General features: G+C 39.1%; 1 protein-coding gene across 3 annotated transcripts; it reads right to left on the bottom strand.

Annotated features, from left to right (window-relative positions):
• Positions 1-407: 407 nt before the first annotated feature.
• On the bottom strand, positions 408-15309 carry ZNF800 (zinc finger protein 800). 3 transcript variants are annotated; one of them, XM_037389506.1, is made up of 6 exons: positions 15163-15309; positions 14405-14512; positions 12072-12167; positions 8333-8476; positions 3526-5287; positions 408-2113 (listed from the first exon to the last, which is right to left on the bottom strand). In XM_037389506.1, the coding sequence occupies exons 2-6, from the start codon at positions 14463-14465 to the stop codon at positions 2104-2106; spliced, it is 2073 nt and encodes a 690-aa protein (XP_037245403.1). In that variant the 5' UTR covers positions 14466-14512; positions 15163-15309; the 3' UTR covers positions 408-2103. The 3 variants fall into 3 exon arrangements, with proteins under 3 accessions (XP_037245403.1, XP_037245402.1, XP_037245404.1); XM_037389505.1 differs by having other exon boundaries at positions 14405-14515; positions 15163-15253; XM_037389507.1 differs by having other exon boundaries at positions 408-5287; positions 14405-14515; positions 15163-15253.
• Positions 15310-16440: the final 1131 nt, after the last annotated feature.

Here is a 16440-nt window from a genome sequence, read left to right as displayed (position 1 = left end):
GAGAAATGAACAGTGACTCTATCACTATGCCTGTATTTTAATATCCTAACCTCAATCCAGAGGCATTCAAGAACATTAGTTAAAATGCACTTCCATAAATAGCTTGGTGTTTTCTTTTACAAAAGAATAGACAATGAATATGGCAGTTCTGTCCTTATATCCAAACCATAAAAAGAAGTAACATTAGATGGCCACCACATTATTTGCAATGTAAAAGTAGGTAAACCCTACTTTCTTATTTAAAAAAAACAAACAAACAAAAACCAAAAAACAACTCCTTCAGCATTAATATTCACTTTTGTTTTAGAAGGACAATAAAAACAAGCTTTTCTCAGCTAAGGAAGAGACACCTTCACAGGGAACAAAAAGCCAGTTATCAAGAGCGTTTCCCAAAAATACAGCAAGGGTCAACCATCAGTGTGGAGAAGTGTTCACTCCACAAGTGCCAAATTTTTAATAACCAAAAAACCATTTATTACAACAGAATATTACAAACAACTAGTTTTAGTTATCAAAGAGTAAAACTTTACAAAAATGCAAACGTATTTTATGATTGTGGAGGGACAGATATTCTGGGTTTACAAACACGACACCTTTTTGTTTATGCACACTTAAATGTCATTTCCAGTCTGCTTTATTTTCCATCAAATACAGTACATTTATCCAAACAAAAGCATGTACATTCAATATAGAACATTTTGAGCAACAGCTACAGTCCAGCTCCCATTCACAGTATTTTTAGTGCAATGCACTAACAGGGCCAAATATTTCTCTATCCATAAAAGTATTTTTACTCCTGATCTTGTGATCAACATTTTTAGATATATTTTATACAAAAAGTATATATGAACACGAGGCACCTCCCTAAGTAAGGGAGTGAACCTATATAAAAAAACATGGTATTTCTTTTGATGTACAATACCTTTCAAATTGTAGCAATTTGACACAAATCACTAAACAAAATATTTTCTAAGTATAAACAAAAAAAAAAAAAGAGGCCAAAACAACAAAAAAACCCCAAACCATTGACACATGAAACCTGCCAAGAATTTCATAATGGTAGGCATGCAACTGGTTTACTACAGTCTTGATTAAAAGGTTAAAAAAAGGTATCTAAAACATTTTCCAAATTATACAAAGTCAAGTGCTACCTAAAGTGGTCATTTATGATCTTGAGAGAAAAAATATTTTGAGTTTCTCCCACGCTATCCTCCCTTTTTATTAATATTTAATGAAATAACCTAACATTATAAGTGGTTGTGCACAGATTGTCTGTCTATAATACATCAGCAAATATTCACTACCTTCATATTAACATTAGTGTGTTGATCTTTCAAAATATAAACTGAAAAAATAAACTGCAACTATCATTAAAGTGCTTATGTATAATTTTTTTTAAAAAAAATTAAAGAATAGAGGAATGTGGATATTCTTGTAAACTTCCTAGATGTTTACAAAGTTTGCCTGTGAACCACACACAGAAACAAAATGGAGATCTTTGAAGTGACTTCAGTACAGTGAAATTCAGAACGTCCCGGAACTGGGAAATTAGTCAATATGAACAAACTGATGTTATGGCAAATACTAAAAATTAGTACAATTCAGCCAATATACACTACATTGTTTGCTCTTATACATTCATTTGTAATAAATTTAAACCAGTATAAAACACATTTACCAAAGTAGGATATCACAAAAAAGGTAAGAGCTGTTCATCAGTTAGCACTACCAGGGAGGACCAGTACGCACCATGAGCTCTCTGAAGGTATTTCCTAAATGAGGAACAAAAAATCCTCTTCCAAAGCTGCCGTTCATTAACTTGCCTCTGTACTTTTTTTAGTTTCAGAAAGTTCCTTCTATACTGCATGAAACCTCAACTGCACAGAGATAACTGCTAATTTAGAAGCACGTGTGCATTTCAACTACTTCACTGTTTTGGGAGGAGGCACTGTCCTACAAGCAGTCAGAATGTTTACTAATTTAGTAAGAAAACAACAGCTTATGAAAATATTTCCTCCTTATAGTACCATTATCAAGGTATTAGCAGTTCCAACAACAAACTAAAGTCTTTTTCATTCATATGAACTCCAAACTTTCCGAACATCACTTGAACCTATCTGAGGAGAAATGGGAATAAATTAATACTTTTGAGTTTACCCATATAATTATGTTTTAAATTACACAACATAAATAATTTACAAGGCTAACTTTTTAATTCTTGATCAAAATGCAGAAGTCACTCTTCCTCTTTAATTCAGGGTCCAGCTCAGTTAATTTTTGAAGTTCCATCCCACCTAGACAGGATTTGTTATGAAGTCACAAAAGCACCAGATTACAATTTAACATAGCTGGGTGGCAATTCACTACGAAAGCTGAACTCAAATCAAATTACCTCCTGGGAAACAGCGTTTCAGAGTTGAAATATAGAAAAAGGCACATACACTTGTGGTTTTTTTTACCACACATGCTAGAAAGATAATTCTGAATAAGGATGTTAAAAAACCTTGGTGTAACTACTGTTTCTCTTCATTAATTTTTTGTACAATCCTCCAACCTTCAGACATCAGTCAGTCATTCTGAAATACAAATTCACCATAGATAAAAGTGGTTTTTTTCCTTTTTTAAAAGGTTATTTTTAAAATAGGCCATCTTTAACATGAAGGCTACAGAAAACTGAGAAACTACAAATACATCCCCTCCAAGTGTAAAAAAACTCCCAGAGTACCATATAAACAGAACTTTAGAAAATTCTTGGCCAGACTTTTACACATATTTAGGCTTAAAAAAAAAATCTTGATGAGACTCAAACACTTTAAAAAAATAAATGACCAGCAGTCTTCAAACCCATGCTTCTATAAATAAGCCTTAAAAGAATCAAATCCTAAATCTGAGGATTTTAAAGGTGTTTGTAAGCACCTAACACATACTGATTTTAAATCAAAGCAATTAAGCATCCAAATTACATTCCAAAAAACAGTTTGATCTCCTTTTGTTGACAGGGCATAGGCAATACACATTCAAGTTTTAAACAAATAAAAATAAACGCACGAATGACAAATTCCAGTAAGTTCATAGGGATTTTTTCTGTCAACAGCTTTTACTGTAGTACCTGTAGTACTTCTTCAACTGGGTCACAGAGAAGTTAATTAACAGGTTATGTTACTCAAACGAAAGCATTGTTAATTTTAAAAAATCACTATTTTAGAAATGTACGTATATTAGCTTGATTACAATAAATGGCTTAAGACAATGTAAAGAGTTGACTCAGTACAGTTTAACCTAATTCTATTCCAACTTCCTACAATGACAAATTTAGAAATTGACTCTTTTCCAAAACGCTAAAAACAAAATTTAAGAAAATAAAATTTGACATCTACCTTAGTATTTAAGCTGCTAAACCTTAAAATCTATGGAAAAATATGTTTTCGGCAATAGATCAACAGCAAAAGAAAGGCAATGGTTTTGTTTTGCTTTTTCTTAACAACAACAACAACAAAAAGACAAAACATTTTTCTTTTTCCTCACCAGACAACAGCTTTAGATCTTGTACTTCTGCCTTTGGTTTTGTTTTCTTCAGGTGAATGAGATACATTTGCTTTGTGGGTTTTCTTATGATGTTCTAGAAAAGCTTTTCTGGCAAACGCTTTCCCACATTTATTGCATCGGTGCAGAGAAAAGTTTTTTGTTACTTTTACTTCAATACCAACATCAGCTCCTTCGTACTTCTTATTGGGAGAATTGGAGGTGACATCCTGTTTTGAACCAATCTGTTTTGTTTCATCCCTCTGAGGGCCTCTTTTTGTAACCTTATTTAGAACAAGATCAATTGGCTTTTTTATTGCTCTAATTTCTAAACTCGCAGTTATTTTCCCAAGGTAGCGTGGCGACTTTTTATGAACTACAGTTATATGTCTTATCACATCACGTTTGCGACGTGTTTCGTAAGAGCAGAGTGGACACCTGTAGTATTTAACATAAATGTTATTTCCATCTGTGTGTAATTCAATGTGTTTTGTCAAGTTCTGTTTAGAAGTAAATTGGCGTTTACAGAGTTTACAGTAAAGCTGCTTGAAGTCAAAGCCAGCTGAAAGTTTTGGCTTCCTGGTTTTTTGCTGGCCACCTGCAGCAGATGCATTGGTTGGTTTAGAGGTTGATTTAGTGGTTGATTTACAAGTTGATTTAGTGGTTGATTTAGAAGTTGATTTAGGGTTTTCAGGGTCCTGTTTAACTTTATTTTTCTGTGCTGACGGTGTGCTCTTTTTCTCATTTGAATGATTTGTTCCCTTTAATTCATTCTGTGGAGAAAGGGCAATGGAAGGGGGTGAAGGTTCTACAGAATCTGCTGGTTCAACTTTTACTTTTATTTCTGTGCCATTGGCAGTATTGTTGGGTCCTTTCTCTCTTTTAGAGTTCTTTCCAGAAAGAGTTATCTTGTGAACAATTTGCATGTGCCTTTTCAGCATTATTTGTGAACTATATTTTCTCTTGCACAGAAGGCATTTGCATGCAGTTAAATTGTATTCAGCCTTTGAAGACGACTTTTGTTTTCGGGTCTTAAAAGATTTTTTAGCAGAAACTGTATCCAAGAACAAAGGTTGCCCAGGCTTTGTAGCTATATCAGGAGTAATGGAATCCCTTCTTAATCCTCTATGAACTTCATCGAAATGCCTCCTTACGTTGGCTTTTGTAGCAAATGATTTATAACATACAGGACAACTTCTACCTAATGTTACAAGAACATTCTTATTTCGCCCTTTCATGGAGCACTGATTTGGTTTCTTTTTTGTTTCTATGTACTTCTTTAGCTCTTCCATCTTTTTTTTGTGCACTTTTCGAATGTGCCGGCGTACACTGCGTCTGGAATGAAATTCTTTCCTGCAAAGGCAACATATCAACTGGTGGCCAAAGTCAGAATTATCCAGAGAGTCTGAATCAGGACTTACTGCTGGAGGCTGTTCTTCAGGAGTAGGTACCACCTTGTTTGTAACGGGATCAGCAGGAGGTAATTCTACAGTCTCCCCGCCTGGGACTGGGGCTGGAGCTGAAACAGTCTTGGGTTGCTCTGTGCTGGGTTCCTGTATCTGCGCTGGAGCTTGATCAGGGGTGCTACTACTTTCTATGTTCTCATCAGGGCTATCAGTCCTTGACACATATTGAAATACAGCATTCTGATTAGTTTCTATAGGTTCCAATTTAACTACATATTCTTGCTTATCTACCCTTGGATAGATTGCTTCCAGGAGGTCATTTATGGCTTGACTCTGTTTATCATTTATATCTGGGAGGTCTGTGAAAAGAGGCAAAGGTATTTTTTAAATATTTGTTAATTTCAAATTATTTAAATTTCAAAGTATCTTTTAACCACTGCGCCAATTCAGTCACCAAATTTGCACAAATCCTGTATTTGTAATTTTCCTGACTATTTATATTTGGAGGCTTTGAGTAGTCATTGTTATCACATCTGCACAAGCTACTTTTTTATTAAAAGCCAATACTGGAAGTACACCCTTCTAGCACGCTAATGCAAAAGCCACCTAAACTAAAAATTAAGTTTTCCTGGAATTAAATTGATCTCTAAAAACCAGTATCAATTGCAAAAATAACATCACACAACTGAGCTTGTTCTACAGGTGTGAAACTAAGCCTGCAGTATCATTAGAAACTGATATTCCTACTGCTGGAAATGGGTGTTCTCAATAAAGGAACCTAATTCTGGAAATAAGCTCTTCTCTGTGAACTCTGAACAGTCCTTAAAGAATGAAACATCTGTGTAACCTGAGCGCTGCACGAAGATTTAAAGTACCTTAAGAGAGAACAGCTTCTGGGGCAGGGAAAGCTTTTAGGAATGCCAAAGCAGTTAACAGGCTCAATGATACAGTAAGATAGTAAATGTTAAGGACAGAAACCCCCTGTATTATTCTGGGGGGGACGGGGACGACACACGACAGGACACCGTACTAATTCCTCAAAACAATAAAAACTCAGCCAAAGGCGTTATTTTAAGAAAGGATAACTTCACCGAGGTTTACTAAAGTTCACCCTGTGTTCTGCCCTGCTAACGAGTTGGAGCAGACTTAAAAAGCAATAAAGAAGGATACAGGGATTCTCCTTGTTTGTGTGACACCAGCAAACTTCTCAAGCTCAAGTCTGCCTTTGAAGTACTGTTTTAATACACCCATTTTCCAAAAAGTTTATTCAAATGCTTTTGAAGCACTTATGCACTTGGCTACCGCAATGTTAACTGATGTTTCCTTGTTTGTTTTACCAGAAATATTAGTAATTTCACTGTCTGATAATTTTGCTGGATACCCCCTAGTTTTTGTAGAATGGAAGAAAAAAACCCAAAAAAACCAACAACAAAAAAAACCCAAAAAAACCCAACAACAAACAAAAAAAAAACCCGAAAAAATTGCTCCCATTTACCTTCACATCATTCATGCTTTTACAGGACTCAGTTCTTAAATGCCAAATTAATTCAGTGACCTAGCTCCCAGTACGATATGCTAAGCATCTGCACTGGCATGCCTAAGTCAGGGTGCTACAGCAAAAAGACAAGGCATTGAAATGATACAGTTCAAAATTATCCACGATGACTTAAAGATGTGATTCCTGGTAAGAGCTAATTAAAAATCCACACTTAGTCATGGTTGATCCTTCCACACTGACAGCAATACATGAAAAGAGTGTCAGTGCAAGAAATATGCTGTTTTGTTGCTCAAAACCCATCTTCTAACACTGAATTTTTAGCACCTTTTGCAGTCAGTTTCAAATGGGACTATCTATATAATTTTTATCAAGGGTAGAAAGTCCTTCCTATTTTATAGCACCTTATTAGACTACTTAATGACTACCTAACTGAATACATCTCGAAAAGTCATCAGGGAATAGCCTTTGGAACTTTTTACTGTGTGGACACTCAACTGTTATTCCTACCTCTTGTTCACTACCTTTTAATCTCTTTTACTGAAAAAAACTGCCACTTTATTCAGTAACCATCAGACTCAATTTTATATAAATTGTAAGTATTTACATAGTTTTATTCAGAACATGTAGTATTATTCTCTTCATTTGCACCCCTCCTAGCGAACAGTGAACGATGAAAGCTAACCAGCCAATTAAATGAAGGCTAGAATGGCAGAAGCTGGATGGGAAATCTTTACTCAGGGTAATCTTATTTTGCTTAGCAACTTTTGTTTCTAAATCAGATGCACTTCTAACCTTGCTTCGAAAATACAACTCATCACATTTCCCAGAGAAGTTCTGTGACTCTCTACAACTGGCCAAGCACACTCATTTAAGGAAGGTGACAGTACTAGCCTTTTCGCCTTCTCCTTCACGACAGTAGCTGACACAATGTGGGAAAAGAAACACCTAAATAAATCTCTGTTCCTAATTTTTGAAATATTGAGGCAGGAAGGCATTTATCAAGATATAAAAATCCTCATTGCACCTATGTTGATCTAGTCAAGCGATCAGGACAATTAGAAAGCTTTACATACCATTTTTGAATGCTGGCACTTTTCCGAATTATTCAGCTTTACTCAGATCAACAAAAGGTCATCACTGGAATAAGACTTTAATAAATCCCTTTTTCCATAAAAGCATTATTCTTTAAGTTTCTCCTCATCATTTACGTTATTTTCTTTCAATAATAATGTTTCATTTCTACAGCAAAGGTGGTGGGCTAGGCATGATCACACAGAGTATCTTAAAGCAGCATGAGGTGAGGTGAAGTGGTGGGAAAGAGATAGTATTATTGGAGCACAAGCCCTTAAAGAAAAGAGTGAACTTTTAGTCTATGTTTCATGAGTAGGACTAAAGGATTGTGTGAATGACAATGAGCATTTCCCAAGTACTGGAGAAAATCACAGATATTGATCCAAGCCACTTTACAGGATCCAGCTGAAGTCCATCAGAGCTATGCTGATCTAAAACGGAAAAGCTTTGTTAGATCCATACTTTCCTACAAGATTTATTTCCCAGTCCTCTGGCATACATTTGGGCACCTTTCACAGTAAGAAAGGAAAGACAGGAAAGAAAAAGGAGAAGAACATTAACAGTGACACTCTTCATTAAAAGGCTGGACATATAAACTAGTTATCAAATTGTGACCTTAACATGGGTTAATGCAACCTGAACTCAGTTGTTAATGCATACTGAGTCAGTGCAGTGCCTTCTTTACTACCATAGGAGTGATCTACAAAAGTTAGTATTGAAATTTAATTCCACTTCTTTTATGCAATTTGTTTCTGGTGTGTTTTTATAAATTACAGAAAGATAAGTTTCTCAACTTCAGATAGCTTTATTAAATATTTCAATTAGTATGACTTACTATCATCCATCTGGAGACTTGGAGGACAATAAAACTTTTTATGAGTAATTAAATTTGGTAATCCTCTGAAGAGACTCCGGCACAATTTACACTCAAAAATGGTGTCCACATCTTTTAGCAAAATATGTTTAAGTTGTTTAGTTCCTGTAACAAAAGAAACGTTACACTTAAGGAAGGTATTCTGTTCATCTTTTAATTCACATCATCCCATGAAAGTGGAAACATTTTAAAATGTGACGATCATTAACAGCATTTTATCTTATGTTAATGCTGCTTCATTGCACTGTAAATTCGTGAACATGCTCTAAGTTTCACTATGAAAACAAGACTAATTTGAAAAAAAAAAAACAAGGAAAAGTCAAGGATTACACACATTACAGTTTACAGGGAAAGCACGATGATTTATGATAAAAACTAATAGCTAACATTAGGAAGCAGTCCATACTACAGTATCTGGTTGCTGCATACAACTGCCCAACAGGAAAGAATGAGCACCTAGAGCATTTGAAGATGACTGCAGTATTTTTTCTTCAAGTTTATCCAACACAGCTAAGAAAATAAGATATATACAGCTATTTCATGTAAAAACAGCACCTGGTAAGGCAAAAAAATAAAACATACAAGAAAACAAAGAGAATAACTAACAGGTCAAGCAATGTTACTACATCTGGGTATCTGATCCAAGATCAAGATGATGATGCTTAGGCAATAAAGTAGAACTGCAGACATATTTTCAGTCTGCTGAAAGGAAAATGCATATAATTTAAGTCAGAAACTTTTCTATTAAAACACAGGCAGTGTGGCAAACTATGGAGGCTTTCCAGACTATTACACACTGTATATTCCAAAAAAACCCTGAAGATGTTTGATGTAGCACTGCTGATGTATTCCAGCTCCTGCTTTGCTTAAAGAACTAAAGGCTTCAGAGTTTAAGTTACACTTTAAATCCACTCCTCCATTTCTCATCTCATGAAAATTACGAACGTAATGTCTACAATTAGCAATGGATTACTAAATGATGAATACTTACCCACTGCAAATTAGAAAGAAATGCTAGCTAGCCAAATTCAGCTAATTTATCTTGGGTTTTTTCTTATAATGGATTTAACCAAAATTAATCAAAATTAGTCCAGCAAGCAAAAATAGTGAAACTCAACCAAGAATAAACAATACCAGTCAACTATGGAACAGCATCAAGACACTCTCCAAGCTGAAATAGAAATTCTTCAGATTCTGTCTATAGAGTAGAAAAATACAAGAATAGAAGAATCTGTCATCACCGACATGTCTCTTAAGAATTCCTTTTAAAGACCAAACTCAGAGTCACATTGCAGAACTATGTGCGAGAACTCAAGTAATAATAATTTCATAACAACCAATAATTCCTCAATACAAACAGGCCTTATCAAGATCAATTTTTATTTCTTGGTGTAAAAGTAGTACCACAAATGTTTTTACAACTGGGTTTTAGCAAAGAACAGTGTCTTCTTCAACAACTGCTTAAAAATAGGACCCAAACTTGACTATCTGAGCCTACCGTCCAGTTCCTGTCTCCTCTTATGCCTTTCCTGGGCCACAGCCACAGCCTCTTGTCTTTTCTTCTTACTGCTCTTTCCTCAAGTGTTACTAACCTCACCATCACCTGACCTGTATTTTTACAGACTACTGGACAAATATTTAGACGTAGTGAAAACCCCAAATGTAAAAATTGAACAGAATTCCCCCGAAAGCAAGTTGTTTATTCAGATCTCACCAACAAATGTTGGAATTTCTGTATATAAAGAAAACCACTGACAAAAACCCAGCTGAACAAAACTGAAGATGTTCTATGCAGGTAAAATTCCAGTAAGTTACCAAACTATAGTTCAAATAAAAGACCTCCTATTTGGTGATAGCATGCAATAAACCAAAATTTGGCCATGCTGTTGATGCGTGCCCTAGCCACAAACCACACTCCCAAACAAAACAAAACAAATCATCTAATTCTCCATTATTTCCCAATCAAGGGACACACTAGTGCCTCATTCTCTCTCCCATTATACTGATACTTCAATCTCTTTCCATTCAGGAATAAAATGTTTTTCTCTAATCCAAATTATTGGCTTAAGAATTACTGGATGAGATTAAAGGATTTATGACATACTGGAGGTCAGACTAGATGACATGGCAGTCACTCTCACTTCAAACCATCCTTATGCAACTATCAAGATTTTCACTGGTGGGAGTAAAAAAATAATTGGTCCTTTTGAATTAGACTGTAGAACTTTAGAGACTCCTGGAAATTTAAAACATCCACTGGTTTTGTGGACACAGCGGGCAGAGAAAAAAAACATCTTATTCTTCAACAATTACAGATTATGGCAATGAGCAGTCAGTCTTCTGCCAGCATATGTTGCCTCCAGCTTACTGAAGCCTTCTCTTTTTTGTAGTTACATCTAATGGGAACAGGTGATACTTTGTCAAATTCTGTTAATATTTGTAAATGTTGACAACAGAATAACATATCCACAAGACGTCGGAACTGAACAGAGGTTATTACAAATACTTTCCTGGCAGAAATACAAAGTTTATGCCTTTAGCGATTTCATTTTTAGAAAAAAAAAATATGCTTTGGATGACAGAAGCTTCTGCTAAAACCACTTAAATAGTTATGGACAATACTCTGGCTTTAATCTCTACTTTACCACAAGAATCAAAATGAGTTTATTTTCCATAATGAAATGTTGCTTGTTCAAAACTAAACAGTAAAATCTTGGTCTAAGTCCTTTTGCCTTCTGTCCAGCTTCCCTGGTGCACATGACTGAAGATGTCAAGGTAAGCCATCAATGTAACACCTGACAGCGAGGACAATCTGGCAGTAGCCCAGAGACAAGGGTACTTGCAGCTAGTTCGTGCTATGACCAGTAGAGATTCCATCAATCTGCTTAAGGAAAAGAAGCCTGCCACACATATCTGAGGCTTTAGGCAATCTCAACTAAACTAAAAAAGGTTACTAACGATGACTCTCACACCTAGCTTCTCTCTTTGTATCAAGCTGTTGAAGTGCTAGTAGAGAACATAGATACCGTGCTCTTTTACAAGACTGAGCCCAGACATGCATCCCATTACATCGCAGCGATGATTTATACATGAAACATTTCATATACGTAACAGTTTCATGTGGAATAACCTAGAAACATGTAAATAGAAGAATTAAAAACATCACTTTAATTTTTTGTAAGAACTGCTGCGTTCTCGCACCAAGGGCTGTGAAAGTAAAATGTTCAGTTTGTCATATCAAAGGCGTAGAAACAGCCAGAAAACATTAAAGGTTTCAGTCACTTCCTGCATACTCACCCAAACACTCAGTTGTTATTCTTACAGTCATTGCTATGTATGGCAACTGCCAAAATCAATCAAGGAACACCTTGAAAGCAACATGATAAAGCAATTCTAAAAAGTTCAAGGTAAACAGTGTATTTTAATCTCTGGAGTTCTAGGATAAACTCATTAATAACAGCAGGAGGGACGACACAAAGCAGAATAACCACCTATTTTTTAATGGTTTTGAAAGATATTTATACAGCAGAAGCTGTAGCTTCACTACTTTATATGAAAAACTTTATTCAAATGAATAGCACCTAACTACAAATACTTTGCAAATATGTAGAAAGTCAAGTGTTGGCTGTTTTAATATACTACAAATACATAACTCTTATAGCAAGGTAATGAACTTCGTAAGAGTCAGACAGTTTCATACCTGAACGAAAACACTCAATGATTTGTTGAATACCAGATTTTGACGTTTGTAGAGGCTGCTGTAATAACGGAGGATCACCAGGTTCCAACACGTGCACTGAAATATATAAAAGGATAATAAGCCATTAGAAAATACTCAGGTGATTTTTATGAAGTTACAGATTTTCTGTGCATACAGTAAACTAGCTAAAAAGAAAGTCCAGGACTACAGCAGAAGTTGCCTTACTAAAAAAATTTAATTTACATTGAATTAAAACCTAGTCAATACTGAATTTTCCAGCCACGATCCCTTCTGACAGTTTGTTGTCATTCTGATTATTTAAAGAAAATATGTATTCAAAGCTACCTGTATCAAGCAAAAAAGCATATAAATATATAAACCCAAACTAACTCACTAGAAATCTTGGTCAATTAAAGCAATTCCCCCGAACAAGCTACCTGACTCCCATCATTCAAACTGAAACAGATGTACAAAAAACCACAACCAAATACTGTACTTCACAGCATACTATGTGATTTTCATATTGCCAGTACACATCTAAAGCACTAGCAATGATCAGAAAAAAGCACAGCTACGTAATATACACCAAAAAGAGCTAGTACAATATTTTTAACCAGTAAAGCCACATTCAGGAAATGCTTCTGGTTCCAGCAAACTGCTGAAGTAATGCCTTACTTCTGAAGCTTCATTCCACGTCACAATCTTTGTAAAATCTACCGAAATTAAAACCTTTATTGAGCAGGATGTTTATTAGTTGTTCCGATACGCAGTATTTATGCATATGAAAATTAGTAGCATTTCACTGCTGTATATGCATAGGGCAGTTAATTTTTTGCCGGAGGGAAAACCAAATTTAAATGAATCGTAGTACTTATTCAAGCACATGTTTGCAAAATCATTAGTTAGGTCTTCTTTTTAATTTCTTATTGACAAAATAACTAGCTTTGTACTTTATAAATCAGTTCCTACCTTACCCATTTGGTTTGATTTTTAAGCCTATTGTAAGGTTTCTATTTTTAAATGAAGCACTGAGCACCTCTAAGAAATTTATTTTTGATAAGGAGCAGTAGAGGCATAGTACAAAACTATTTAGAGATACTAAGTGCAAATAGATTGAACACATTTTTGACGGGAAAGTTGTTCTAGAAGATGTAAGGTTATAAACAAATTCAAGCTGAAAAGAACATCAGAAAGAAAAGCAGGCTAAGAAAAGAACGATAGAATGAACACTGCACCCAACTATGCTGGCCCCATAACATACTATTATATATACGAACACATAACAACCATTACAAATCAGCTAATCGTTTGGGGATCTCTAACACAATGACATATTGTATTCTACTAGCCTATTCCCTATTCTTCCAAATAGTATATTTTGGTTTGTATACTGCCTCTAATATGCATGCGCAACACCCACTGACATCAAGAGAAGTGACATATGTGAAGCGGACATAACACAGCGCTGTTATTTGTAAGGCAAGAAAAGTATTTTAGCCTTTTTAAAGCATTAGAATCACTCAAAACCATTTTTTCTTAAACACAAAGCAATGTTTCTACTAGCTGAACAATACCTAGTCTCAAATTACATTTAATTAAAGGAGCATTATCAAAGTTGCCATGCTCACGCTTTCAACTATTAATTCCCCAAACTGATGCCTTTCTTTTCAAAACACAAGTGAAAGCATCCAAATAACAAACTCAACAACAAGGCAACAAGAAAGGAACCAAATTTCCTTGTAGGCTGCCAATTATAAGAGTAGGCAGAACAAGTACAAAAAAAAAAAAAAAAAAAAATCTATCAAGTTGGCTGAACCTCCAAAGTATCATTACACTTTCCACTGATGGCATCTTCCGTGTCACAGAGCAGTGGAATGCAAACAGCGGTTTCAGGACTTGAGGGTTTTCTTGTTCTCTGAGAAGATCTTCAACTTCATCAGAGCTCACCAAGGATGTAAAGTAAAAAGATACACAGCAAATGCAAGATATTGCCAGAAATGTCATTTTACCAAAGAAGCAGGATATTACACTTTCTGGAAACAAAAAGGCCAGGCCAGTTTTACATAACTTCTGGCCTTCCTCTGCTCACTGCATACAATGCCCATGCGGTGGCTTGCGGATTATTGCACATCCTGCAGGAACTGAAAAATTGTCGTCTTCAAATAATTTTAATGTGACAGTTCAAGGATACCAAAAAGCATTTCCAAAACAAGTTCGGACACTTTTTACATCCAAAACTGTCGCTAGTGATGCACATCTGCAACATCACAGCAGCTTCCTCAAGGGTTTAGCGAAGATGAGTAAAACAGCCAAAGCATCACACACCACCGTACCTGGTTCGCAGCATCCATGGTGGTGGTGGTCTGTCTGACAACACTTGTCCCTCAGCGGCATTTTCCGTGACCACGACCTACTGTCCTGCTACATCCAGCAGCGCGTTTCTGCTAAAAGAAGCAAATTACCTGTCACCCCGGCGAGGAGGCGGCTCAGGAGCGCGCTAGCCCCGCACACCCGTTTCCCGCAGCGGCACGGCCGGGGCAGGCCAGGAGGCAGCGGCACCCTTCCATTGTTCACAGCAGGTCCCACACCGCCCTCTGCAACGGCCGCTGCGGCGAGCCCGCCCGCTCCCTCCCGCCCGGGCCCCGCCACACAGCGCGGCCCGGCCCGGCCCGCCGCAGCCAGCGCGCCCGCCCCGCCGCCACCAGAGCCCCCGGCCGCCGCCGGCCCCGCCGATCCCGGCCGCTGGCCCCGCGCCCCCTCAGCCGGCATTCCCGCCGCGCCGCTCTCCCGCCGCGCTCGGTCCGCACCTCCCCGACCTCCCCCCGCAGCCCCGCCGCCGGGACCGCGTCCCTCAGCTCCCGCCCGAGTGAGGGAAAGTTGCGTCCCCGACCGACAGCGGCCGCAGCCCGCCCGGGCCGGGCCGGGCGCCCCCCGCGGCGCTGCCGGAGCCGGAGCCGGGCGCGCCCGCCGCCCCGCCACGCGCGAGCCCGGGCGGGGAGGGGCCAGCGGCCGGCAGGTGACAGCGGGCGCCAAAGGCCGCCGACGGGAGGGGGGCGGCGCGGCGGGCGGGCCGCGGCGGGCGAGCCCCTACCTGGGAGAGGACGGCCGGCTTCCCCCCCCCGGACAAAACTTTATTCGCCCCTGTCCCGCCAGAGCGGCGGCCGCTGACCCCGGAGCCGGATGGGCACAGGGGCAGGAAGTGACTGCGGCCCTGGCGGCTGGGGGCCCCGCAGTGCGCAGGCGCCTCGCCCGCCGCTCCCCCGGCCGGGCCGCACAGGTGCCGGGCGGCGGCCGGCGGCGGGGCTGCGGCGGGGCGCGGAGGCGGGCGGCCCGGCGCGGCGGGGGACGAGGCGCTGGGGCGGGGGGTGGCCGCCGCACGGAGGGCTCGGCGGGCGGCGGAAAGCGGCGCCGTCCCCGTCTCCGTAGGGAGCAGGGCTCGCCGCCGGGCTCTGCGCTCGGCGGTGATGTGCAGAGCTGCCCGGAGGGCGCAGCTGCTCGGAGACCAGTGGGAGCGGCCAGCAGCGCCTGAGGTGGCGTTTCTGCCCCGTCTCAGCCCGGTCTGCCCTGTTACAGGTTGGGTTTTTATTAAAAAAATAAAACACCACACAACCAACCGCCAGTTGGTCTGGTAAATTCACGATGGAAAAGGATAGATCAGCGCTTTCAACAGCTGGAGGATAAACTTTTCTGAGAGAGGATCGTGTGGTGTGTACTCTCGAGTACCGGCAAGGGGGTGCGGGTGCGCTGCCGTGGACGGGCGGGCAGCTGTTCTGCTCCGGCTACGTTTCCACTGGGCGCCTGTTTAGTCCTATGCTCTCTTAATGCGCCTCTCTTAGCAGCTTGGGTTGGTGAAAAGGTAATCCTCAGGTTTTGCCAAAGAAAAGCACACGATTTTCTTCCACTTAATGAAAAGCGTCTGTTGTGTCAAGGAAAGGTTTTGTAAAGAAACGTAAGGAATAAGCCCATCGTTACAGGAAAAAATGCTGAGTGCCGGTACCAACACAGACCCAATCTGTCAAGCTTTTGCTTGTCATAGCGTCACTTCTTAAATGGAGGTGGAATTCGTGGATTTAGACAATGTTCAAAGCCAATTCTACTGTCTGTGTCAGAGTAAGTTGTCTCGCACTGTGTCTCACATCAGACATGGAGACAGCTGACCAGCTGACCATCAACTTGAAAGCAATGAAGTCTTCCTTTAAAATACGGACATTGATTTCACTGTCATCTTTTTCCAAAGCAACAGGAGGCCATATTCCAATTCCATAAAGTCCCTTTGGGTTTTGGTTAATAAACTAGAGTCATCTTACATGTCAGAGAACAGTTCAAACAGCCTAGTGCCAAGCAGCATCCTAACTCTGAAGTACAGCAG

This window comes from Falco rusticolus, chromosome 5 (genome assembly GCF_015220075.1).
Source record: "Falco rusticolus isolate bFalRus1 chromosome 5, bFalRus1.pri, whole genome shotgun sequence".
Classification (NCBI taxonomy): Eukaryota; Metazoa; Chordata; class Aves; order Falconiformes; family Falconidae; genus Falco; species Falco rusticolus.
This window is presented reverse-complemented; position numbering and strand designations above follow the sequence as displayed.